At 57.5% G+C, this 24,956-nt stretch overlaps 1 protein-coding gene across 3 annotated transcripts; it reads right to left on the reverse strand.

The window, feature by feature from the left end:
- Nucleotides 1-897: 897 nt before the first annotated feature.
- PODN (podocan) lies at nt 898-23,771 on the reverse strand. Of its 3 annotated transcripts, none has more exons than XR_004276127.1 (11): nt 16,563-16,900; nt 15,181-15,274; nt 13,722-13,786; nt 12,311-12,420; nt 11,064-11,220; nt 10,633-10,748; nt 9,200-9,857; nt 5,685-5,833; nt 4,178-4,400; nt 2,686-2,763; nt 898-1,822 (listed from the first exon to the last, which is right to left on the reverse strand). XR_004276127.1 is itself a non-coding variant. In XM_032302038.1 (11 exons), the coding sequence occupies exons 2-10, from the start codon at nt 16,872-16,874 to the stop codon at nt 4,205-4,207; spliced, it is 1,857 nt and encodes a 618-aa protein (XP_032157929.1). In that variant the 5' UTR covers nt 16,875-16,879; nt 23,680-23,771; the 3' UTR covers nt 898-1,822; nt 4,178-4,204. The 3 variants fall into 3 exon arrangements, 2 of the variants coding, with proteins under 2 accessions (XP_032157929.1, XP_032157928.1); XM_032302038.1 differs by lacking the exon at nt 2,686-2,763 and adding an exon at nt 23,680-23,771 and having other exon boundaries at nt 16,563-16,879; XM_032302037.1 differs by lacking the exon at nt 2,686-2,763 and adding an exon at nt 23,221-23,634 and having other exon boundaries at nt 16,563-16,879.
- Between the last annotated feature and the right edge of the window lie 1,185 nt (nt 23,772-24,956).

Below are 24,956 nucleotides of genomic sequence, written 5' to 3' on the forward strand. Positions count from 1 at the left end.
GGAGTCCATGAAGGGCCCTGATCCTAGGATCCCCGTTCCACTGCAGGGCCAGGAGCTAAAGGGTCAACCATGGGAACATCTTTCTCCCCATTAAGGCCTAAACACTGAAGAGAGGTCAGAGGTCAAGCTATCAGTCAGTCCCACAATCATGTGGACTGGCTTAAAGACTCCTTCCCCGTGTCACCTCTCTAAGGCCCTTTGAGCAATGGAGCCTGGCCCACCCCAAGGCAGGAATCTGCTCTTCCTTGGGTTCAACAGGAGCATGCTTACCTGTGTCCAGGAGCAGGAGGGCACTACTTCCTGGGCACCCCTCCACTGTGTGGCGGCTCTCCTCGTCAGAGTTCCTTCTTTGCTCTGAGCGAGGTGCTCCCCCTCCGGGTTCCAGCTCTGGCCCCACTGGGGGCGGTGGGAGCACCAGGCATGTTCATTATTGCTTCCCCAGTCAGGCCTGCAAAGACCTGGGCCCCCAAGGAGACTCTGCTCTATCTCCTGGGCCTGCCTCCAGGCTCTTTCCCACCCCGGCCATTCTGGGGACACCCCCGTCAGCACGCAGGTGGTCCTCTGGGAGAGCCTGAGGGGCCCAAAGCCAGGAGGTCCTTTGCTCAGATGTTCAGCCTCTGGAAGTGCAGAGTGAGCTCACAAGCCCCGTGTGGTGGTCTTGGCCAGACCCATTGACCCCCACCAAGCAGATGGGCCACACAGGCCTCAGGCCTCCTTCCCTGTGACTAAACCCCACACCCCTGGACCTCTGCCTGTGTGATGACTTGTGCGCCCAACAACTGAACTCTGCACCAACCTGTGCCTGTCTGGACAGGCCCTGAGGTTCTTGTGTCCTGCCCACCCCCAGCCGGCACCAGTCCAGTGCCTGGCAGGAAGCATACACAGACACGGCCATGGGCTGCCAGAAAGGGGTAATGCTTTTATATTAGTTTTTCTGTAACAAGAAAAGTCAGCTTTGAGGGTTTTTTTATCTTTTTCTTAAAAAGAATTCCAAGTCCAAAGGCACCCAGAACTCCCCACAGGCCCAAAGAATAAAAAAAAGGTATGTCATAAGGGCAGCTGGGCCCTTCCTCCTTGCTTGGCCCTGCCCCTCCACCTCACTCTTGCCCAGGGCCCCAGCTGCCCCAGGAGACTGCCTCTGGCCTCAGTGTGATCTCCATCAAAGACGTACCTGTGGCCGGCCAGGGCATGGCAGGGAATGACCGCCCCAGCAGTTGGGGACCAGGGCAAGCAGGACAGGGCAGCAGTCCCAAAGGCAGGAAGAGGAACAAAAGTCAGCTTCTGTGAGTTCCAGAGAGTGGGAGGCCCCTGGCCACAGAGAGCACCAAGAAAACTCTGCCTCTGGATGGACAAACGGCAAGCTGTTCTGGCTGGTTCTGGCTGGGGCAAGATATGTTGGTGGCCAAAGCCACAGAGGACTGTTCACATGTGACTTGTGGGCAGGGGGCAGTGGCTGGGTGTACATGTGGGTCCATGGTGAAGGGAGCAGACATCCGTGGGTGCCAGGGCAGGGTCAGACCCTTCCCTAAGTCTGTGTGAGTCCAGGGACATGATGGCACTGGAGGGCCTGGGCAGGGCATGGAACTGTTCAGTGGGCTCCATGAAGCCGGCAGTGTGTAGACGCGTCATGGTACCTGCCCATGGGTGGCTGAAGGCGCTGCAGGAGCAGGTGGGGTTGGAGACTGTGTGCTCAGCCTGCGTGGTGGTGGCGGTGGGTGGCAGGGCTGGTGGGGGTGGCACTGGGAACGTCTGTGAACATGGCACACCAGGGCTCACAGGGCACAGGTAGGTGCTGCAGAAAGGGGTCCAGGGGTCCATTATCCTGCAGAACAGGTGGAAGAGTCAGGGGCGGAACTGTCGGCTTTAGGGAGGTGGCTCGAGCTAGGGGGCCTCCCTGAGGGGACTCCGCAGGCTGGAGCGGGGAGTTGCCCTTGGGGGCCCAGAGCCAGCAGGCTACCCACTGGGCAGTGTTCTTGCTGATGTGGCCAGGCCTTGTATGAACTAGAGGGACTTGGGGCCCCTCTGGCCACTCCTCAGGGCCCCTTCCAGGCACCCCTATGCCCCTATCACTGCACCCCCACTCAATAGACCTGCCTGAGGCCAAGGGCCTCCAGAAGGGGCAGATTCTCTCCCACCCTAGGACTCCACAGCCCCCTCAGGGTTCACCCCTATCCCTGACCCGGGCTCTGCTTGAGGACAATGCCTGCAGAGGAGGTCTCCACCTTCTCCTAGTGGGCCCCGCAGCAGAGAAAGGGGATTCCCAAGCATGGCATCTGGGTCTGTTCTCTGAGCTAGGACAACAACCCCATGCACACCCTTCTGTCAGCCCCACCTCCCTCTGTCATCCACCCATGGGGTCCTCACCACCACCCTGCAGTCTCCTCTCTGACCCAAGCCCCTCCTTTAAGTCAGTGCCCTAACAGTGGCCCCGGGGGCCCCTTCCCAGAGCTACAGCCTGACCCTGTGACCCCGTCCCCAGCTCAGCTCATTCTGACCACAGCTCCCCTCCTGGCTACTCACCGCACCATGCCCACTCTCCAAAGTCCCTCTCCAGTGGCCCTGCCCACCCACCCTCCTGTCTACACCTCCTTCCCTTCCCAGACTGACCCCCGGGGTCCATGACTGCAGTCGTTCTCTTGCCAACACCCTCAACATCCTTGTTCCTTACCCTTCTGTCCCACACACCTGGCCAAAAACCCCGCCACGGATGGATCCTATGGTCCATCTTCTCCACACCCACCCCGGTCAGCTGAGCACCTCCTGCTGCACAGAGAAAACAGAAGGCGGAAGGCATCGGGCTGATGTGACTTCATGTCCAGCCACCAAGCCACTAACCTGTGTGTGACTGCAGCCACTTGGTCCTCCGTCCCTCCTGTCCCCGAGGAAGCACTGACCCTCCTGCCAAAGCCACTGGAGGCTGTCTCTGTGGGGCTAGCTTCGCCCTGCCCTCCTCTCTCACATTTTTTACCCCCTCATCCAGGCCAGCCCCTCCCCCATCAGCACTCCAACAGGCTCTGTTTCTGCAAAGGGCAAAGGGAAATGGAGCCCCCCCCCCGAACTTCGTACCCCCTTCCCTCGGCCACCCTCTCATCTCTTCACAGCCAAATTTCTTGACAGAGGTGCGGACCTTCTGTGGGTCTTCCCCTCCACAGCAACTTCCTCCACCCCCACTGCCCTTGAGGCCCCTCCCTCACAAGGTCCTGTCTGAGCTCCTAGTGGACAAATTTGGTGGGTCCTTGATGGGGCTCCCTCCCGCTGCCCCTCAGCAGCACTGATGTGGCTGCTCTCTCTCTAAGGGCCTTGTGCGTGGGGACGCACGCGTCCTCGTCTGTGCATGCTTGTGCCTGCCCAGCACCTGTGAACGGCCCACGGAGCACGTGCCTGTGTGTCTGTGTGCACCACACATTCCACAAGTGTGTGCTCTAGGTGATCGTATGTGTGTTTAGACACACGTGTGAACACGGGTCCATGGGTGTTGGTGCACCGTGTGCACACATGGGGTGCTTGTGTTGCACATGCACATAAGCTTCCTCCATGGCAGCTAGGGTTTTCCTACCTCCTTCCCTTGCTGCTTCCCTCCAGCCCCTTCTGCAGGCATCCTTGCAGCGGGCCATGGCCTTGCACTCTCCTCAGGTGAGCTCCCCCAGCCTCCTGTGGCCTCGTACTATTTCCAGGCGGATGATGGCTGGACCCACATATCCAGCCTACACCTGGGCTGCCGCCTTAGGACCCCCTAGGCCTTCTAACTCAATGTTTCTACCACCTCAACAAATCTGCTCCCCCCCACTATCATCCACCCAGGATTCCTAGTGAGGTCCGGGGGCTTGTCTTCTGTCTCACCTCATGCTGGGCAGGCTGACTCTGGCCTCTGGAGTCTGTGCATTCCCCCCCACACCCCAGCCCCTTCAGGCCATCTGCTTGAGTGCATCCTCACTGTCCCCCATCACCTGCGGCTTGGGTCACAGCGGTAGCCTCCTCTGGCACCCCCACATCCATTCCCTGCTTCCACCATCCCAGCCCATGTGCATGTCCCATCGGGTCGCTCTTCGCTCTGGAGAGGCCCCTGCCTGTGCCAGCCTCCCACAGGCTGGCTAGCCCCTCACCCAGGGCCCACACTGGGGTCAGGGACAGGACACTGATGGGGAGAGGTCAGTGCACCCCCACACAGACCACCTACCTGTGTCACATCCGGTTCACCCTGTCACTATCGCCTCTCCTCATCCTCCTCATCCTCCTCATCCTCATCCTCCTCGTCTTCCTCATCCTCTTCCTCCTTCAGCTGGCCCCGGTCTTTGGAAACGTCGCCAAACTCAAAGTTGCCTTCTATGTCCAAGACCTGCAGGTGCTTCAGCCTCCGGAAGGCACTTTCCACTACGGAGCCCACAGCCAGTTTGTTAAACCTGTGCAGGCAGCCATGTGCGGTCAGCGCGGGAGGCCTGGCCCTCAGAGTCCCCACCCCCACCCACCATAACAGGGAAAGAGGAGGGGACAGTTCTCCAGGAAGACGGTGCAGTCAGCACAAAAAGGGTGCGGGGAGGGGGGGCAGTGCTGAGAAACAAGGTGCGTCGTGCAAGTCCCAGCTGTTCAGTGTGCCTACAGCTTACAGGGGAAGGAAGGGTGGACCCTGGGCCACTCATCTCCTACAGCGAGGGCAGGCTCCCATCTGCAAATGCTCCAAGACTGGGGAGTGACAGACTCCTCTCTGCCTGGGATCACCTCCCTCTGGGATTAACCCCAAGGCCTGGGGCTCCAGGCTTGCCAGCCTAGGCTTACCTTGGAGCCTGGTGTGGAGTGGCACACAGGCATGGCCAGGGTCAAACTGAGCCAGGGCCGCACTCAGGCTGAGGGGAGGCAGAGGCTGGGCTCTGATATCAGGCCGCTTCAACTCTTTGTGCCTTAGTTCCCACAGGACCCAATGCATGGGTCACACTGTACCTCCACCCAGCCTGGGGCCTGCTGGGCCACCAACTCCCTGGAGGTGCACATTCTGCCTTCTCAAATCTGCCCTTTCTCTCTGAATCCAGGGAGTAGTTAGGTAGGATGTTGGGAAGAACCACCCTGACTGCTGTCCCGAGGAATTGGCTCCCCCATTAGAGTCATTCAAGGGGCACTTGGGTGGCTCGGTCGGTTAAGCGTCCAACTCTTGCTTTCGGCTCCAGTCAGGATCTCAGGGTCATGAGATCGAGCCCTACCTTGGGCTCCATGCTGGGCATGGAGCATGCTTAAGATTCTCTCTCTCCCTCTCCCTCTGTCCTCCCCTTTCCCTCTCTCTGTCTTAAAAATAATAATTCTAAACCCCCACAGCTCACGAGGACCTGAACATCTTCCATCTGCCGGCCTGGGTCTGGGGCCCAGATTCAACCCCGGCCAGCTATGGGCACAGCAGTCACCATGCTCTCGGGTACCCCTTCCTGCCACAGTAACATCAATAATGCCCCCACACACGGCTTGTCCAGGTTTCTGAAGCCCATTTACAAACCTATAAACCCCACCAGGCCTAGTCAGGACCGTCCCCACCCTTGAGAGCTGAGGAAACAGAGGCTGACAGGGGTTCTGGGACGTACCCAGGGTCACACAGCCAGTCAGCCGTGGAGCCTGCTTTGAACACCGACCTCTACCTTGGAGTTGTTCCAGAAGCCTCAGCTCTCCTGCCAGAGCCAGGCTGACCCCAGGAGCCCTCCTACCTGAGAAAGACCCCTTTGAGGTTCGGTGTGGAGTCGAAGGCACTGGCAGGCACAGAGCTGATCTTGTTGTTCTGCAGGTACAGGTACTCAAGTGACTCAGGGAGCCCCTCCGGGATCTCTGTGAGTTGATTCCCAGCGATATCCAGCAGCTGGATGGGTGACCAGGGGAGGCAAAGCACTTAACATCTTGCAAGGATCCCACCCACCCCCTGGTCTAACTAAACCTGATGATAAGCCTGTGAGGTGGGATCTAGAACTAGCCCCATTTTCCAGGTGGGGAAACAGAGGCTCAGAGAGGTTTTAAGAGATCTGTCCGAGGCCTGACAGCCTGTGTAAGGCTGAAACCCAAACCCTTGTTCTAACTATGTCCTCCCCAGCTCCTGCTGCCTTTCCACAGACATTGACAGCCAAGATACCTGGGTGGCACAGTCCCTCCTCCTTAGCCTGCCTGTCACCCCATCAGACTGAAGACCCCAGAAGGACAGAGGCCAGGGATCCTCCAGGCTTTGAATATCTCCACACTGGTCTACTGCTCCTGCGGGGCCGGCTGTCTACCCCCAGCTCCCACCCTGATCCATCCTCAGGTCTGAGGACGGTGGGGGTGGGGGTTCATATGGGTGGGGCTGCTCATTCATGGGACTTCAGAGGCCACATGGGCAGGTGCTAGGAGCAAGGATTTGAGGCACACCGTGACCCTAGCATGGCAGGCAGTCCTAGGCTGGCCAGTCTCAGAGTCACCACATGCCTAGAGAGCAAGCAGCAGAAGGCCAGGAAAATGGGGTGGTTTCCCCAGGGACAAGCAAACACCACAGGCAAGAGACACAAGAGACCCAGGCACGTGTAGGCCCAGTTCCCTGACTTTCCTTCAGGCCATCAGCACACAGTCGCTCTGACACACACCTGTGCAACACAGGTGCATTCCCTCATCTCTAATCTCCCTTCCTCACCCCAACAGGCTGGGGCTCAGGGTCAGGAAACTGGGAGCTATGACTCAAGATTCAAGAATCAGGGGCACTTGGGTGGCTCAGTGGGTTAAAGCCTCTGCCTTCAGCTCGGGTCATGATCCCAGGGTCCTGGGATCGAGCCCCGCGTCGGGCTCTCTGCTCCGCGGGGAACTTGCTTTCTCCCCTCTCTCTGCCTGCCTCTCTGCCTACTTGTGATTTCTCTATGTCAAATAAATAAAATATTAAAAAAAAAATTCAAGAATCAAGAGGAAAACAAGCTTTACACACTTTGGGGAGCCTCCCTGTCACCCTCCTTACCCAGCAGAGCTCCCTGCTCCCCACTGTGTTCCCTCCACACAGCTCTTACACTTCCTCATTCATCCCAAACATCCTCGGTGCCCACGGGGGCCAGCGATATGGAATCCACTGAGATGCTGACCTCATTGGAGGTCAGGGTGATGGGGGAGATGGACACAAAATCTGATGACAGCTGGTAGAACTGGGCAGTGTGGAGGGAACCCAGGGAAGTGGCCTGACCCAGCCTTGCATCAGGGGAGTACAGCAGCCAGTACAAGTGGGGGCTCTGAAGCGGGGGAGGGGGACAGCTGCTTGTAGAAACATCCAACAGTGTGAAAAAGAACCCCCCCACACACACACCAGATACTTCATCCCTGACTGAAATCACCCAGGCCACATCTGCCCAACACTGAGGGCTTCCTGAAGGAGATGACACCTGGACTAAGTCCTAGGTGTATTACAAGCTCCAGGAGGATAGAGACCCTCCATCTGTCTTACTCCCTGCCAGGAGTTTCTAGGGCAGCTATGTCTGCACATGGTGGAGGCCTGGGACAGGTTGTGGAATGAATGAGTGAGCAGGTGTTTTCAGGGTGCTGTGCTTCCGCAGTGGGGCCAGGGTGAGCGATGGCTGGTGTGCCTCGGAGACTAAGGAGCCTAGCCCAGAGCAGAGGCAGGCCAGCTCTGACAACTGTGGCAAGGATTCTGTTCTGAATTCTAAGAGCCATCAGGAGCCATAGAAGAGTTCTGAGCAGGAGCGGAAGGTGAGCATGAATTTTGCAAGAACCCACCAACTGCATATCGGGTATGGGAGTGGAGAGCTCCTATAGAGCAGGGGTCCAGCTGAGAAATGGGGATGCCTTGGCTTGAAGTATGGGCAGCAGGGATGGAGAAAAGTGAGTTGAGACGTGTGACAGTAGAATTGGGAGAGTTCAGTAACAATGGGTGTTGGGGGGCAGGTGGTGTGTAAAGGGGGTATCAGGGGCAGTGTCCAGGTCTCCCGTGGGCAGCCCCTTCAGTGAATTAGAAAATGCAGCAGGAGGAGCAGGTGTGGAGGAGAGGACAATGGGATCCGGGCTCCTGAGGACAAACCAAGGGGGCCTGGGCCGGGCAGCTGGATCCCGGTGTCTGGCCCTCAGCAGGGCCATCTGGGTGAGGAGAGACCCCAGCTAGCTGCTCCTGCGGGGCCAGCTGTCTAACCCCAGCTCCCACCCTGATCCACCCTCAGGGCTAAGCCCTGCCTGACCACTGCCCAATCGGAGGGCTCTCTCCTCCCCTCCCCTCGGATATCCTCTTTCTGACAGCTCTCCCAAAGTACAGGGACTGTGAGCCTACCACACACAGATCCCTGGGGCCAGCAGTGAACCCAGCAGAATAAAATGCCTGCCCCTTGTTCTAGCAGAAAAACAGGCAACAAGCGAACAGACAGATGACCTGATGCCCAGAAGGGATGAGGACTGTGCAGGAAAACAAAGCAGAGGAGGGTGACAGCTGGTGAAGGAAGATCTCCCAAGTAGGTGCATTTGAGCACAGGCCTGAGAGAGAGTGTGGAGCAAGGTGGGGGAGTGAGGGGGAACATCTGGGGAAGGGACCCCCTTCCCCCATAGGGCAGCATAATGGGGGCACTTCCTAATCTTGCAGCATCTAGGCCCTGATTCCCAGATTTCTCTACTCGAGTTCCCTCTCGGCCCTCACTAAGTGGGACCTTCCGCTTACAGCCAGATACCCCGACTGACTCAGACTGTGGCCACAGCAGCCACACTCACTCAGCAGCCCCCCAACAACCCTCAGGTCACGTCCTCCAGCCCTCCTCGCCCTGTGAGGTCAGCCTGCCTCCCAGGCTTTCCCGCCCTCCCCTCCCCAAGCCCAGCCTTTCCTAGTCACCTGCTCCTGAGCCTTCAGGTGGGTGAGCTTGTCTCTCCAGTGTCCCCGAACTGGCCCTGCGCCCCGATCCTCCTGGACTGTGGGACCCTCCCTGCAGCCATGACCTCCCCAGATCCCCCACAGTCCTCTTAAAGCCTGTCCCTGCAGGGGCTGAGCTCAGCCTGGCCATACCAGCCACTCACTGCTGCACGCAGTGTGCTAGCCATACCTGCCCCGGCGCATGCGCACGCTACTGTTTCCTTGGTCTAGCTGCTCCCCAGCCTCCCCCCTCCCCCGCAAGCCAGGTCCTCCTGCCCACCCCTCAACTGAGCCTACAAGATGGGTGGGCTCAGGGCAGCCAGAGCAGTAGCGCCCCACATGGGCACGACCCAGCCTCTTTCCCCACCCCCTTACCTGCAGATGGGACAGGTCGGCCCAGGCCCGGGGGCCCAGGGCCCGGCTGCGCAGCCGGTTGCCGGTGAGGTAGAGCTCACGCAGCTGGGCCATGCCGGCCAGCGCCCCGCGCGCCAGGGCGGCCAGCTCATTGCGCTTGACCTTCAGCACGTGCACATTGCGCGGCAGCCCCGGGGGTAAGGTGTGCAGCCGGTTACCCGAAAGGTCCAGTGATCTCAGCAGGCGCAGCTTGCGGAAGGCATCGCGGTGCACCTGCGGGCTGGTGATGCGGTTATAGCTGAGGTTGAGCTCCTCCAGGAAGTAGGTGGTGGCGAAGTCGTCGCGGCCGATGCCGGTGATCTGGTTGTGCAGGATCATGAGTGTGCGCACGCGCCGGGGCAGGCCGCCAGGCACGCGCTCCAGCGCGTTGTTGTACAGGTGCACCGTGTGCAGCCGCTTGAGGCCCTGGAAGGCACGTGGGTGGATGCCATGCGCGTGCAGCTGGTTGCTGTGCAGCAGCAGGTACTCCAGGCTGCGGATGGGCGTCAGGACGTCGGCGTCCACGCTCCGGATGGCGTTCTTCTCCAGGTGCAGGAGCACCAGGCTGCGCGGCAGACCGGCGGGGACCCGTGATAAGTTGTTGCTGGACAGATCCAAGTACTCCAGGCTGGAGAGCTTCCTGCGGTGGAGAACGAGGACGGTGGGGCATGGGCAGAGGCCCGCGGGGTGCTTGTTGCCGCCACTCCTCCCGAGGGAGACGCCCGGGAACCTCTCTGCCCCCAGCTGACCCACCGGGGGAGCTTAGTCCCCTCCAGCCTCTCCTTGGGGGGTGATTCGATGCTTTCTGGGTGTGGGAAGAATCTAGCGTGATTTCTAACACAAAGGAGAGCCTCTGAAGACCAATCGTTTAAGGCCTTTTGTGGCTACCCTAGGCCTAAAAAGTGGCATCTCATTGCCTTCAACAAGTATGCTCCAGTCTCAACGTTGTACCAAGAAGCCAGTCCCTGTAGGTGTCTCACTGGCATTCTGGCGGGTCTTCTCTCTACATATCACTCGTTCTCGGGGACAGACATGTCAGTAGAGGGGCGGCTGGGTGGCTCAGCCGGTTACACATCGGCCTTTGGGTCAGGTCATGATCCCAGGGTCCTGGGATTGAGGGTCCGGGGCTCTTCTCAGCGGGAACCCTGCTTCTCCCACTCCCCCTGCTTGTGTTCCCTCCCTCACTGACTCTCTCTCTCTCTTTCTGTCAAATAAATAATCTTAAAAAAAAAAAAGAAAGAAAGAAAGAAAGAAAGACAGACAGACATGTCAGCCGAGGTAGGAGCCCCAAAGTTCCTTCTCCAGGAAGCTGGCCAGGAACAGGCGGGTGAAGGGCATGTGGGACAGGGATGGCTGCCAATGGGGGAGCAGCTTCCCGGGTGCTGTGCTCCCAGGAAGGGCCCAGGCAGGCTCACCAGAAGGTCTCGTTGTCCAGGCCCTCGTCGGTCAGGTAGTTGTTCTGTAGGTAGAGCTCACGCAGGTTGCTCAGCTCACTGAAGGCCCCTGGTGGGATCTTCTCCAGCTTGTTGTTCTGAGGGGTGCGGTGGTTGGGAGGGGAGCATGAGGGGAGCATGAGGGACAGCCAAGGGGCGAGGGCAGGGCCTGGGAATGAGACATGGAGAGGGGCCTGGGGAGCCAGGGGAAGAGGCCCGGGCGTGGAGCACTGTGCCTGTGGGATCGACAGCCATGGACCTGGGCGTCTGCCTCGTTCTCCAGAGCGAACGCTGTGCCCTCTGGATTGTGCCCAAGGCCCCACACCCTCACCCCTGGGCCTAAGTGGGCCGGGGCTCTTCCCCCACTGCAGGGCCCTGCTCTTTGCTGCCCCTCCCCACGCTCTCCCTCCCACCTTGAGGTGTAGCTTATAGAGGGCGGGCGGCAGGTGCTTGGGCACGTGGCGCAGGAAGTTGCTGGACAGAATGAGGATCTCCACGTTGCTGGAGCCGTTGAACATGTTGTCTGGCAGCCCGGCATCCGCCAGCTTGTTGTTGTGCAGGTACACAGACCTGAGGGACAAGGCAAAGGTCCTCACCCTCGCCCGGGCCCCCCCTTCAGACCTTGCTCAGGTTGAGCCAGGGCCTAGAAAGGGTACATTCTTTCCATTTGAAAAATCTCAGACCCTACCTAATCCAGTGCCCCATACACAGCAAGGAGACCAAGGGACCAGTGGAGGTTGCCGCACACGTCAGTGGCAGCTGACCATCTGTGCTCCCCCTCATCTGTGCTCCTCCATACCCTGCAACAGTTCTCAGTCACTCCCTGACGGTGGCAGCCCCGGATCCCTGCCTGGCATCTCCACGCAGCTGACTCTGAGTTCTGTGGGACTTCCCGCAGACTGGGACCATCCCTGCCACCTCTTTGTCTCAAGTGTCCAGTACAGGGCCTGGCACAGAGGAAGTAACCTCTCCCTTATTCAGCAAATATATAGTGAGTGTCCCTAGGGACCAAGACTGTTCTAGACTCCGAAGATGTGAGCAGTGGACGCAACCAACAGGACCCTGCCATCATGCGCTAACATATGAGGAGCAAAGACCAGAAATCAGAGAAATAGCAGGTATTTAAACATAGTAGATATTCTAAATATAGAAGATATAACTCATTCTTGCTGTGTGACCTCTCTTGGGCCTCAGCCTTCTCATCGGTGCGATGGGACCACGTACAGTGACCCTGGCTCCTCTGGGGCATAGAGACAATTGAGTGAGGTGACAGATCCAGGGACAGAAGCCGCACTGGCGGTTGGCAGTACCCTCCAGCACCACTCTGCCCTGCTCACACACCTCTGCTAGGAGGCCTCACTCCTCCCAAAGCAGCTCTCAGTGAGGGCCCGCTCTGCTTCTTGGAAGATGCTTCCTTCCCCCACAGGCTGGGGAAGGAGGGAAAAACCCTTGCCCAGCTCCCCACAAGTCCATAGACATCACTCTCTGATCTTGCTTCCTGGAAGGATTCCTCTCAGGCTTTAGATCCTGCAGCCCCCAGGCAATACCCATGCCCAGGGCCTGTCTGGGCTTTCTATGCCTTGCTCAGGGCTGGGAGTGTCCTGTCTCAGCTCCTCCCTCTTCCCCAGCCAGAGCCCAGGGCCCCTGTCTGACTTTTCACCTCAAGTTTGGCTTCTGGCCGAAGGTGAGCCCATAGATCTTGGTGAGATAGTTGGCAGCAAAGTCCACACTGATCAGGGTGTTTGGCAGGAATCGGGGTGCCAAGGTCAGCTGGAAAGGAAGAGTTGGGGCAGAAAGACCAATGGAGGGCAGAGGCAGACTCGGTCCTGCTGCCACGTGGGCCCCTCCAATTTGTCACCTGCTTGCAACCAGAGCCATCTTTCTCAACTGGAAATCCATCCCACTCCCCTGATAACATAAAAACAGAACTTGCATGGCTCCCCCCAACCCTGAACATTCAAAGCCCTCTAGGCCTGGCCCCTGCCCTGTCCTGCTGTCCTCCTGGTCTCCCCCCTCAGAGTTCCCCAGCACAGACCCTCCGTGCAGTCACTGTGAGGACCCACACCTCCCCAGACACCCCCGCCCCCGGCCCAGTGTCTAGCCTTCATTCATTCAATTGTAGGCCCTGAGTCTACAACACTGCAGTTCTGGTATCCGGTGCTGGACATGTCCTGGGGAACAAAACAGGGAAGTGTCCCCATCCCCACCCCCCCAAAGCTTACATCTTGGTGGAGAAGACAACGAGCAAGGAAAAAAAGTATGGGATAGGGTTGACAAGTAGAGGGAGTGAGTGGGAATGGGAGTTGAGAGGCCCACACATAGGCCCTCCAACCACAGGCCATGGGGGAGAAGTGTGGCTTTCATTTTGGGTGGAAGGGAAGCCTCGGGAGTGTTTGGGCTGGGGACAGGGGATGGAGGGGTAGAAACAAGGGTGATTTTTAAAGGTCTCTCTGGCTTCTCTGAGGAGAAGGAGCAGCGAATGAGGAAACAGGGTTGTCCAGATGGGGGCTGTGGACCAGGGTCAGAGGCGAGCCAAGGGCTTGCAGGGGGACGGGGTGTGGCTGAGAAAAGCACCCAGGATTTGTAGCTCAGACTTGGATTCGAGTCTCGAGTGGGAGGAGTAGAAAGGGCTGCGACGGCCACTGGACGCGGCCATGATGCAGATGGGTACTAAAGCCCAGGGAGGTGATGGGTCACCTCAAGAGAGCTCAGAGGGAAGGAACCAAGACAGAGCCCTGGGACACACCAACTATTTTGAAGTTGGGAGCCTTTTTGCCTCTTCTCATGCTGTCTCTTCAGCAGTGCCTCCGCCTTAGGGCCCCTGGCTGAAGTCCTGTTACCCTTCATGGTCCTGCTCAAATGCTGCCTCCTCTAGGAAGTGTTCTAAGTAGCCCCTCGCTAGTGGGGACGAGCTGTACACTTCTGTAAGCCCTGAGCCTCTGTTTTCATTATCTGGCCACTCTGATCCCAGGGCCAACATCTGAGCAGCAATGGGGACCCAGCTGCCACCCTAGAAAAGGCCTTGGTAAAAGTTCCCTGAGCTCAGCCCCAGACACCAGGGGGCCCCTTACCTTGTTATTGGCCAAGTACAGGTAGTTGAGATTGGTCAGATGCTCAAATGCCTCCTCCGGGAGCCCTTCAAAGGACAGGCATCGGTCAGAGCCCTGGATGAAGGAGATGCTACAGGGCATACAGCACGCCACCAACAACCCCCGCAAGGCCCACCCCACTTTCCAGGACTGGGGAGGGCTCCCCCTTGAGGCAGGTTGGGTTCTGATCCCTTTCTGACCAGTCCCAGCAGGCCTACCCAGCCCCCTTTTCTTTCCCCTTGCTCACAGGGGCCCCGGCTCTGAGGAGCAGATAGAAAGGGCTCAGAAATGACCGATCCTTCACCTGCTTGGGGCTACCCCAATAGGGATGGGTGTTCATCAGGTCAGGCCACAGGGCAGAGGACCCAGCACCGCCCTTCCTCACCAGGAAGGAGTGCTCCCCTCAGGTGCGGCCCAAGGGGGTCACAGACCCTCCTGATACCCAGCCGCAGGGCAGGGCAGGGGCCCCTGCACCTCCCCACCACCTGGCCCACCCCTGTCCCAGCAGGCAGATGTGGTGTCAGGACTCGACTGTCGCTGGGAGCCCAGCCAACCTGGCCCTTCTCCAGTCCGTAGGCCGGCCTCTGACACTCAGTTCCGGTCTCCCAGCCCCTCAGATGCTGGGACTCACCCAAGTATCTAAGGAGAGGGAACAGTTATATAAACTGTGCAGCACCCTCCACCCTCGGGGAACACCCTGCTGCCGCTGGGAAAGTGATGGCCACCCAGAGTGTCCAGCCCGAGGAAGGACGCTGCTGAGCTAACTACTAGGGGGAACAAAGCTGTTACAGTCGTTATCGTGGCTATCCTATAAGCTCACTAGGAATTTAAAAATGCAAAGAAAAAAGACTAGATTGGAATGTGGTGATGGTTGTTCAACTGTATAGACCTCCCAAAACTCATCAAATTGTAATTTTATGTTGGGTAAACCTTACAGTATGTAAGTTGGACCTCAGTAAAGCTGTTTTTTAAAAAATGGAAAGAAATATACCAAAATATCAATACTGATGAGCTCCGCGTCACAGAATTATGAGTTTAAGGTTTTTCTTTTCCATTTCATTTTCTACATTTCCAAATTTTTTGTTATAATCATAAATTGTGTTTGTATTGGGGAAAAAAACAGCGTTTTACAATTGGAGGATTCTACGGCTCTTTGATTTTAACGGCCTTCTGTGAATCTACCTACGAGTCTCTGACAAGGTCCTGGGAATTGAAGCTTCTCTGAAGCCTGTCCCCTGACCCGACATCGAGCACTCAGGCACACCCGGGGGGGGGGGGGTGCTCTCAGGTAACCAGAGGGAGCCTTGTTGCCCATGGGGTCCTCCTGTCAGCCTGGCCCTGCTGTTTCCCATATCCCTGGGTCCTCAGGGCAGAGCTCTTCCCATGGGCGCCCGGTCCCCCACCTGGTGTCCCGGGCCCGGGGTTCTGGGGGATTCCTCACCTCGGGAAGTCAGGCGATTGTTCTGGAGGTTCAGAGTTTCCAGCCGATGCAACCTGGAGAGCTCCCGGGGGTAGATTTTCTCCAGCTGGTTGTTCTGGGAGCAGGGGACAGGGGTGGTGAGGGGGCCTCACTAGAGGCCCAGGGCTCTTGCCTCAGTAGAGGCTCACCCCTACCCAGTCCCAGGAGCCAGTCCCTCTGTTGGGCACCTCCCTTGGGGTTCTCCACCATGAAGATAGACCTGTGGCTGGCCAGGGCTGGGTCTAAGCATGGGAGGCCTGGCAGGAACCACAACAGAGAGCAGGTCCCACCTTCTAGAAGCCCATCATGGGCATTTATAGACAGTGCAAACTTGGAGTGCATCTCTCCTCTAGACCTGCTCCCTTCATGTTCCTACTTGGTGACAGGCATCCCCAGTCCATCTTCCTCACCCCAAGCCAGAAACTACTTTGGTTTCCCTTTCTTAAGGGGGAAAAACCTGTGGTCCTCTCTCCTTTTGGAAGGCTTCAAAACCTGGGTGGGGTGCCACCTCCTCCAGAAGCCTTCCTGAATTGGATTGGGGGCTGGATTAGGAGCCGCTCCAAGCCCTGCTGCACTAGCCTTCTGTCTCCAGCTGTTATCTTGACCTGTTTAGATCTCTGCCTCCCCCACAGACTGTCTGAGTGTTTCCTCCATGCGCAGCACCTGACCCAGCCCCAGAGGTGAAGCGCAGGTATCCAAGAGACATTTTATGAATAAATGAGTGGATGGACCAACAATGAGTGTTGTGTCCCTTTCCCTCATAGGCTACCCTGGCCTTGGGCCCCCTCACCATCAACCTGGACCCCTCAGGTTGGGTGACAAAGGACAGGTCCCTTTCCCTTCACTGGGCTTGACCTCTGGGAATGAGTACAACAGCCCCTCGCACTCCCCCAGGGCTCCTGGGCCACACAGAACTGGTCGTGGCTGTACCAGCACTCCCAGAGTGCTGCGTCCCACTTCTCAAAATCTAGCCTATACCCCAGTTAGAGACTAGTCTATCCTCTGAGCCCCCAGAGCACCCTATCGGGATCTCCTTTCTCTTATATTCCTGGCCTGCACTGGTATCTGGGGCATCCTGTCCATTCAGAGGGTCAGCTGCCAGATGGCTCTGTGTCCATTTTTCCCAGGCTCTGACTCTGCTGAGGGGTCTCAGCCCTGACTCCTTCAGGTGGAATAAGGCAGGTGTAATAGCACAGTACTCTGTGACGGGGCATCAGAGTGGGGAGTGCCCTAGCACACTGTGTTGGGGGGGCCACAAGTACTGGGGGTTCTGGATGAGCTGGGGACTGTGGGCAGGGTGTCAGGGACAGGAGCTGCAAGTATAGGGGGCAGCCCCGTGGCCACTATTGTGAGGCCCGCATCACCTGCAGGGACAGGTGGTTGGTGTGCTCAGGCAGGTCCCCCGGGAACTCGCGCAGGTCGATGCCACCGCAGTCCACAACACCTTCCTGGGAGCAGGCACAGTCTCGGGGGCAGTTGATGGTAACAGGGCCACGCCCTGGCTCCTCGGGGCTCAGCACCAGCACGGGCCCCTCCTCCACAAATTCATTCTCGTCAGGGCTCAGGCTGTGGGTACCACTTCGGCCAAACCCTGGAGACCTCGCTGTGCCCACCAGTCCCAGCTGCAGCTGCGGTGGCAGCAGCAAGAGAAGCAGCAGTGTCCTGCTCTGGGCCATGGTACCTGCGGGTACAGCAGACACAGGGCAAGGGCCCACAGAGGTCATAACGGTGCCCTCCTGGGGTCCTGGGCACAATCTGATCTGCTGACTGCCACCCTCCCTTCCCCACTTTCCTACCCGTCATCAGGAGGCAAGTCAGCAACCCTTACGGGGCCTGGCCCCCAAGGAATCTGTACCCCCACTTCACAGACAGGGAAGCTGAGGCCCAGGACGAACTGTGACTTGCAGGGCTTGGCTGGGACTTTGCAGAGCACTTGCTGCCCTGGCACAGGCAGGGCAGGAGGATCTGTCCATCCTCCAGACCCACAGGGAGGGCCATGGTGGGCCTGGGATTCTAGGATGTTCCGGACTTGAGCCTGTCTCTCTTCCAATACCCCAACCCCAGGTATACAAGTCTACCTAGTAGATCCTCTCTCCAGGCCTTTGCACATGCTGTTCCTTCTGCCTGGAATGCCTTGCCCCTCTGTGCAGTCAGCAACTTTAAGAACCAACATCAGTGCTGTAGCTCCTGGTAAGACCCTGAGCTGTTGAAGGGCTCTCCCTTACTGTGTTCCCTAGGGAGGGGCATGAGTTGGGTTGGACTGTGATATGTGAAGGTGTCTTTCTCCCATAGAGGGTGGTGAGCCACTCTCAGGGTCTGGGCAGAGGTGCAGCTCAGAGCCGGCACAGAGCTGGCCTCAGTTGAATGGAGCTGCTACCATTCCCAGGACCTTCCCAATTCCTTCTTCCCATTGTTTACACCCTCAGCTGGCCTGCTGTGTGCAGGTGACTGCTGCTACCTGCGACAGACCACTCCCCAGCATGGTTCCCTAAGGCAGCACAGGCGGGGGACTGGGGCTGGCCTCAGGCCATGAGGAAGATGCAGGGGTCCCACCTTCTAGGCAGTGCAGGGGCCTAGCTGGGCTCCGGGCTGGTCCCTGGAGTTCTCTTTACAGAAACTCACTTAGCAAACATCTCTGGGGAATACTAAGTTGTGACAGGCCACAGCTCGGGTACACTGACTCTCTAGAGTCCCACAGACCCCAGTTTGAGCTCCCCTCCAGCACTTAGAAACTATGACCCCCCGGAGCCAATTTCCCCATCTTACCCTGCAGACCATACATCCCAAACCACAGCGTCTGTGTGGGGTTGGCATGGTCACATATGGGAAGCTCCTGGTGCCTCCTAGAGGCTGAGGTGTGGCCGTCACTCTGCCATGGCAATTACAAACGCAGGTGCATGCTAAGCCCTGCGCCCGGCTGGCAGCGGAGGGGGGTAGGGGTGTGTGTGTCAGTTTGAGGCCCTTGCCCTGGCACTAGACTAGGGACCACAGCCCACACAGCAGTTAGAAAGGCCTGAGATGCTGGGCCTAGGGAAACGGGGCGCTTGCCACCACTGCCAATGTCTGGTTAGGAAGGCTGGTATGGGAGCAAGACAGCCGGGGCTGTAGTCAGCTCTGGCTCTGTTTTGTCACCCACTAAACCTCGGCTTCCTCACTTGTCCATGGAGGTTACCAGAGCTGCCTCGTGGCGAGACTGTGAGAGTCAAGACAGAGAGAGGCACATACTGTACACCGTAAGTGCTCAATAAACATTAGCTCTTCCTTGTATCTGTGGGCACGGCCCACTCCAGAAGCCCCTGCTTCTTCCCTTTCTCTTGTCCAAAACCTGCTCGTGTTTGCAGTCCAGCCCCAGGCCGAGCTCCCCACAGATTTGCAGATTCCAGCCTTCCATGAATTCCGGCTGCCCTGTGGCCATTATGATGTTTCGGACACTGCTTTGTGTCACTCGCTGGCCTGGCCAGCTCTCCAAGGTGAGGTCTCGTCTGCCCTCAGCCCTGTGAGGGCACAGGGAACACAAGTGAGGTGGAAAATTTCCCTGCCCTCAGTCTGGAGGGGGCAGCAGAGCCCAGTACAATAACTCCTGCGCTATCCTCCACCCCAGACTGAGTGAGCTCTCTGAGGCCCCGGAGAGAAAGGTGTGAGGACAGAGAAGATGGGCAGCATCTAGGCTAGTTAGAATCCATGTAGGTCGAGGAGGCCTAAGCAGACTCTGATTCCCCACCCCTGACCTGGCAGGAAACCAGGGAGTCTAGCGCACACACACAGCTCCTGGGCCCCAGGGATCAGGTGGCAGCAGGACATAACTTGCTGCAGCCTGGCCCTGTGCCCACCCTACTATACCCCTGCTGCCCCATCCCTGACCCAACAGGCCACTAATCCTCAACCCGTTTACAGCCCATCACCCCCACGCACATTATAACCCTTCCCCTGCTACCCCCAACCAGCTCAACAGCCTGCAGTCCCTGAGAGCCATCAGCATTAGACCAGAGTCCACCTCCCTGCCTATCTGTGTGACTCCAGACCAGGGCTCTGGGAGGGGGAGTATGGGTACAGGCCCAAACCCCAAATCCATCAGGGCAGGGGGCCAGGGAGGAGGATCCTTTCCACATATTCTGTGCACTCATTGGACCAGCTAGTTTTTCCACCCTCCCCTTTAATTTGTATCTATAAAGATCTATACACTGTCTCTGTCAAAGTAATTTATATTAACATTATGAGCCATACTGAAAATGCTATCACCATCACTTCATACATGAGGGAGATGAGGCCCAATTGGATTGGTCAGTGTGACTCAGCTGTCAAGTGGTGAAGCAGAGTTCACCCTGGGGCCCTTCCCTGGGCCAACCAAAGCTGGCAACAAAGGGCCCAGACAGACCACTCAGTTTGGTTCCTGCCCTTAAGAAGCTCACACCTACCGTTCCAATGTGGTGGCCACATGTGGCTACTGAGCACTTAAAATGTGGCTAGTCTAAACTGAGAGGTGCTCTATGTGTAAAATGTAGTGTACATGGATTCCAAAGACTAGTACAAAAAGGGATATAAAATAGCTCATTATTAATATTAGTGATATCTCATAAAATACTTTTATATTGATTATGTATTTTGAATAATTGAGTTAAATAAAATAAATTACTAAAATTAATTTTACCTATTTTATTATTTTTTTAATGTGGCTTCACATTACATATGTGGCTTGCATTTATGGCTCACATTCTATTTCTATTGAACGGTCCTAGCATGGACGCTCGGTGTACACGTATTACAAGCCCAGTGTCATCAGAGGTGTGATGGAGGGAAGCTAGAGTCCACAGGGGGCCAGAGCAGAGCTAACCATGTCTGGGGTCAAGAAAGCTTCTCTGAAGAAGTGATGCCTTATCTATCCCTGAAGGACAATTATCCAGCAAAAAGGGAAGAGTGACATAAGTAAGGAGGTCAGCAGGTACAAAGAGCCAGGTGCAAGGGAGCCCATTTGTGACCTCCACAAAGCTCCATGGAGTGTCTGCTGAGTGTTGGGATGGGCAGTGATGCAGGTGGGCAGTCCAGGCCAAGAAGGGACTTGGAAGCCAGGTTGAGGAGAGTGATCCTTATCTTAAGATCTTAGGAAAGATGAGGAGCCCCTGCCCCAGGAGTGTGGCATAGGTATGTTTATGGATGGACCAGTGGGGAGCTCTTTGAGGCCGTGCAATGGTACAGGTGAGGGGTAGTAAGCCTGGTCTGGGCAGAGAGAGGTGCTAGGATGGGAAGGAGGAGCTGGATTCACAGGAGAGGAAGGAAGAACACACCAGGCTTGGAGGGTCCCACTTCCTCCTCTGGACCTTGGGATGCTGGCATTCTTAGCTCTACCACCTGGATTTCTGTGTGGTCTTGGCCACATCATGGCCCATCTGAGTCTCAATTTGTTGTTGCTGTTGTTTTAAGAATGTTGACCGAGATTAGCCCCCAAAGCCCCTTCTGTGTGCTCAGCCTCATTGGGGGCTGTGTACAGAAGAGCGAAGGCGGCCAGGCCCTGATCTCTGCACATCCCGAGTGAGGAGCCCCCCGGTGAGGAACACACACACTGGGACAGCAAATGGCCAGTGAGAGGAGCAGCTCGGCCTGCAGTAAGCTCTTTCTCAGGGGGAGCACTCAAGCAACAGAAGGACATGGGTTCCACTCCTGACTGCTGTGTGAGTCTGGATAAGTCACTTCATCGCCTGAGCCTCCGTTTACTAGCCTGGGCAATCCTCATGAGGATGAAATGAAATGACATGTCCATCTGATGTTAGCCTCCAGCAAGTGTGACACACACACAGGGTTGCTGTTACTGAGGAAGTCCCTGGGACCTACTGCCTCTCACCCCACCTACCACCCCTGGGGAACCAAAGCTCAGGGCCCAGAAGAGCTTAAGTGGAGGATTGAGGCAAGACTAGAATAAGGGGGGCACATGGGTGGCTCAGTGGGTTAAGCCTCTGCCTTCGGCTCAGGTCATGATCTCAGGGTCCTGGCATGGAGCCCTGAGTCGGGCTCTCTGCTCAGCAGGGAGCCTGCTTCCCACCCCCTCTCTCTGCCTGCCTCTCTGCCTACTTGTGATCTCTCTCTCTCTCTCTCTCTCTGTGTCAAATAAATAAATAAATAAAATCTTAAAAAAAAAAAAAAAAAAAAAAGACTAGAATAAGGAAAGGGAAGGGAGACCCAAATCAGGACACAGATCCTCTGCCCCAAGCAGCACCTTCCTTCTCCACTCAAATACTGTAAAAGTTCACTAATCACCCACTTTGTGCTGGGCCCCAGATAGCTGCATCTCACTGTCTTTGGTTCTTCAGTGCGCCCACAGTACCCTGGCTCCCTGCACGATTCCGCAAAGCCTTTCTGACTTCCCAGGCATGAAACAGGTGCTCAGGAAATGCTTGCTGAATGAAGAAGTGAATTTGTGAAAGGCAGAGTTGGAAAAGATTCGCCCCCTCAATTTACAGATTAGTATGTTGAAGTTAAGGCCAGAATTAGAATTTGTGTCTTCTGACTCCTGCCCAGAGCCTTGAATTGCTCTTGAAGGCCGAGTCTGAGCTCTCCAGGGAGACAAGGGGGAGGAAAAGTACTCCACAGGATGGGGGAAGAGGGAGATGCCTTTAAAGAAGGGTAAACAGGATGAGACAGGGGATGAGGTTAGGGCTGGAGGTCCAAGCCTCCGGGGGTGTCAGCCACTATGCTAAGGTGCTGGTGATAAGGAGCCATCAAGCGGACCAGGCAGGTCATGGTCAGAGGTCTTATGTATGACTCTACAGGCCTAAAGGTGCCACCATTAGTCACCCATTCCCTGAGATTCAGATAGAGCAAAGTATGTTCCCACAAGATTTCGTGGAAACAGCCACATGAATCTTAACATTTCTTAACTTGCCCCTGAGTGTGAGGCTCGAGAAGACTGGGCCACGGGACCTAAAAGGGGACATGACCACCCAGAGGCTCTCGCGGTTCACAGCAGTGGTGCCTCTCAGAGCCGCTAGACCACAGCTTCGCTCCCCACCCCACCCGAGGTCCAAGAGCAGCCACTGAGGTTGCGGGGGGGCCTCAACAGATCCGTGATGCATTCCAAGTGCCAGAAGCGCATCCCTCTGTGCCTTGGGGACCAGGGATGGTCGGAGCCACGCCTGCTCCTCTCCTTAAATTCCCGGTGCAACTACCTCTCACCCGGAGACCCCGCGGCGGCCGGGAGCTTGCTGCCGCCGCCACCGCCACCTCCTCTTCCACCTGACGGCTCATCAGGTATTCTAACCATCCCCACCCCCCGCCCCCAAGTCTGGCGATTCAAGGACCAACAACCTGGGACTTACACCGATTTAGAGGGAGGGCGCCGACCTCGCTTCTCTCGCTCCGCGTGTCCCCCCCACCCCACCCTCAGTCCAGCTGTCCCCGCGGGGAGGCAGCGGCGTAGACAGACAGACGGACACCAGGTGCCAGCTGTGAGCTCTGGCTGGGCGAGTGCGCGCCGCGGGGCTGGGGAGCCGAGCCTCGAGCGCATCCAAGCGGTGGTCTCGGGGGCTCCGCCACACCTGTACGCGCTTCCCAGAAGCATATCTCGGCCCCTCCCTAGGCCTCAGTTTCTCCGTCTGTAACCAGGTTGAAGGGTGAAGTAGCTGGGGTAAGCTGACGTAGAAAGACGCGCGTCTAAGTCCGGGGGTCCACGCCCCTCCCCAGTTCCACCTGCCCCCACATTCCCTGTAGCCCGCCCGCGTCCTTCCACTCCCCACTCCCATCCGCCCTCAGATTCTTTCCAGATGTGCGCAGCGGGGGGGCCCGGGGGCCGGGACCAGTCTCTAGCCGGCGAGGAGAAAAGGCCCCCGCCCGGGTCGCGATCGCGGAGGGGTCACACGCCCGAGTTGGAGCTCTCGGCCGCGCACTCGGTGCACCGCTCCCACCTAGGGGGCCAGCGCGGCGGCCCCGCCGAGGGTAGCTGCGGAAGCCGTCCGGACCGGGCGGGGACTTCTGAGTCCGCCGCCCCTACTCGGCCCCGACCCCTTGGCCCACCCGGCAGCCCGCGTCGGGTACCTGCTGCGACCCCGCGCCGCGCCGCGCCGGGCTGGCGGTCCGCGCTGTCCCGAGTCTCTGCGCTCCGCGGGCGCGGGCTCCTTCCATTCAAGTCGAGCCGTGAGCTCGGCGACGCAAGTTTTGTTGTGGGTTTTCTCCTCCCCGCCTCTCCCCCGCCCCCCCCCCTACACCGCGTGCATCTGCTGGACGCCGGCCTCCTCCAGACACAGGCGTAGGGTCCCCGCAGGCGCGAGGAGGGGAGAGGGCCTGCTCTCTACCCGCGTGGACTTGGCCGGGCCCCCCTTCCCGGGGAGGCAGAGGCCCCGCACCGACCCCTCTCCCCCTCTCCGCCCCGGCGGGGCCACCGTACCACGCCCTCCCACCCCCACCAAGAGGCTGGGAAGGCGGGGTGTCTAACCCGCAAGGCTTCCTAGTTCCCGCCTTCCGCAGGGTAACTGCACCCCCTTTAGGCCCCAGCACCTGAAAGGAGGGCAGGGGAGAGGGCCCCTTCATCAAAGCGCCTCTAAGGCCAGTTTCTTCCTCATAACTGAGGATTTTGCAACCGCTCCAGGAACGAGTACCTTTCCGTTCACTCTCCCACCCTGGGGTCCCGGGCCGTGGCTAACGGGGCCGCCAGCCAAGACCCGGCTGGGCCCCTTCCGGGAAAAGTTCCCCGCCCTCCCCGACAACCTCCCCCCTCCCCCCACGCCCACGTTGACCCTGGGCCAGAGCCTGGTGAGCCTTGAAGGACGGTAAATTGGGCTGGGAGTTGGGTGCATAGGGATCTCAATCGCCCGGAGACAAGGGGGTTGGGCAGTGAGCCCTCGCGGCACCATATTGCTCCCAGGAGCTGAAAACATTTCCAAGTAAAGGAGCATTAACTACTAGCAGCTGAAGCAACACAGTTTTGTGCCAGGGGCTTTGGCGGTAGACCGCAGTGGGGCCGGGTTTAGGTGGTACTTGGCACCTCCACTGCCCCTACAAGGCTGTCTGTCCCTATACCTGCTCTAGCCGGTGGGCAGGGCACCCACAGATACCTTGCCTGGCTGCCCTCCTACTGGACAGGGAGAAGGATGTATCACTCAGACTCCGGACCACTTACTCAACTTAAATTGCCAATGCCCTGAATGAATGAATGGCTCATGTAAAGGATCTTTCATGGGCTTCTGCTGCTGCATCTTGATTGTACCACATACATTACTCTCCAAGCTTTATAACCCTGCAAGAGGACTGCAGTTGGCCCCATTCACAGGTAAGGAGATACCTGACAAAGGAGAAATGATTCAGTAAAATGGCCAGGTTTATCCCTCTCCACAGCCCAGGTTTTTTCCATGATGGAAACATGCAAGTAACTTGAGAAGGCAAATGCAGAGCCCAAATTTGAACCCGGGGCTATCTGTTTCCATTACATCAATAACTCAGAAACTCAGCAAGAATGAGAAAGGGAAATATTTTGCCTTCTTTGGCCTCAGATTTCAGTTCTGAGCTCAAACTTGAGAGCTGGATTGGACAGGGGCCGACCCAGAAGATGTATCTCCTGTCTTCTCAACATTGAGCCTAGATTCAAGAGAAGCTAGAAGAACAGGATCCTACTGACTTGAATACCCATGAACTAAAGAAAATCTTCCAGAAGGACGATGAGAATCAGCATCTACTGAGTACCTACTAAGTGCCAGGTTCTGTGTGAAATCCTTAAATATCTTACTCATCCCAATTCCGTGGGGAAGGTATTTTCTGTTACCTGTAACTGCTGGGGC

The sequence above is a fragment of the Mustela erminea genome, chromosome 10 (assembly GCF_009829155.1).
Source record: "Mustela erminea isolate mMusErm1 chromosome 10, mMusErm1.Pri, whole genome shotgun sequence".
NCBI classification, from domain to species: Eukaryota; Metazoa; Chordata; class Mammalia; order Carnivora; family Mustelidae; genus Mustela; species Mustela erminea.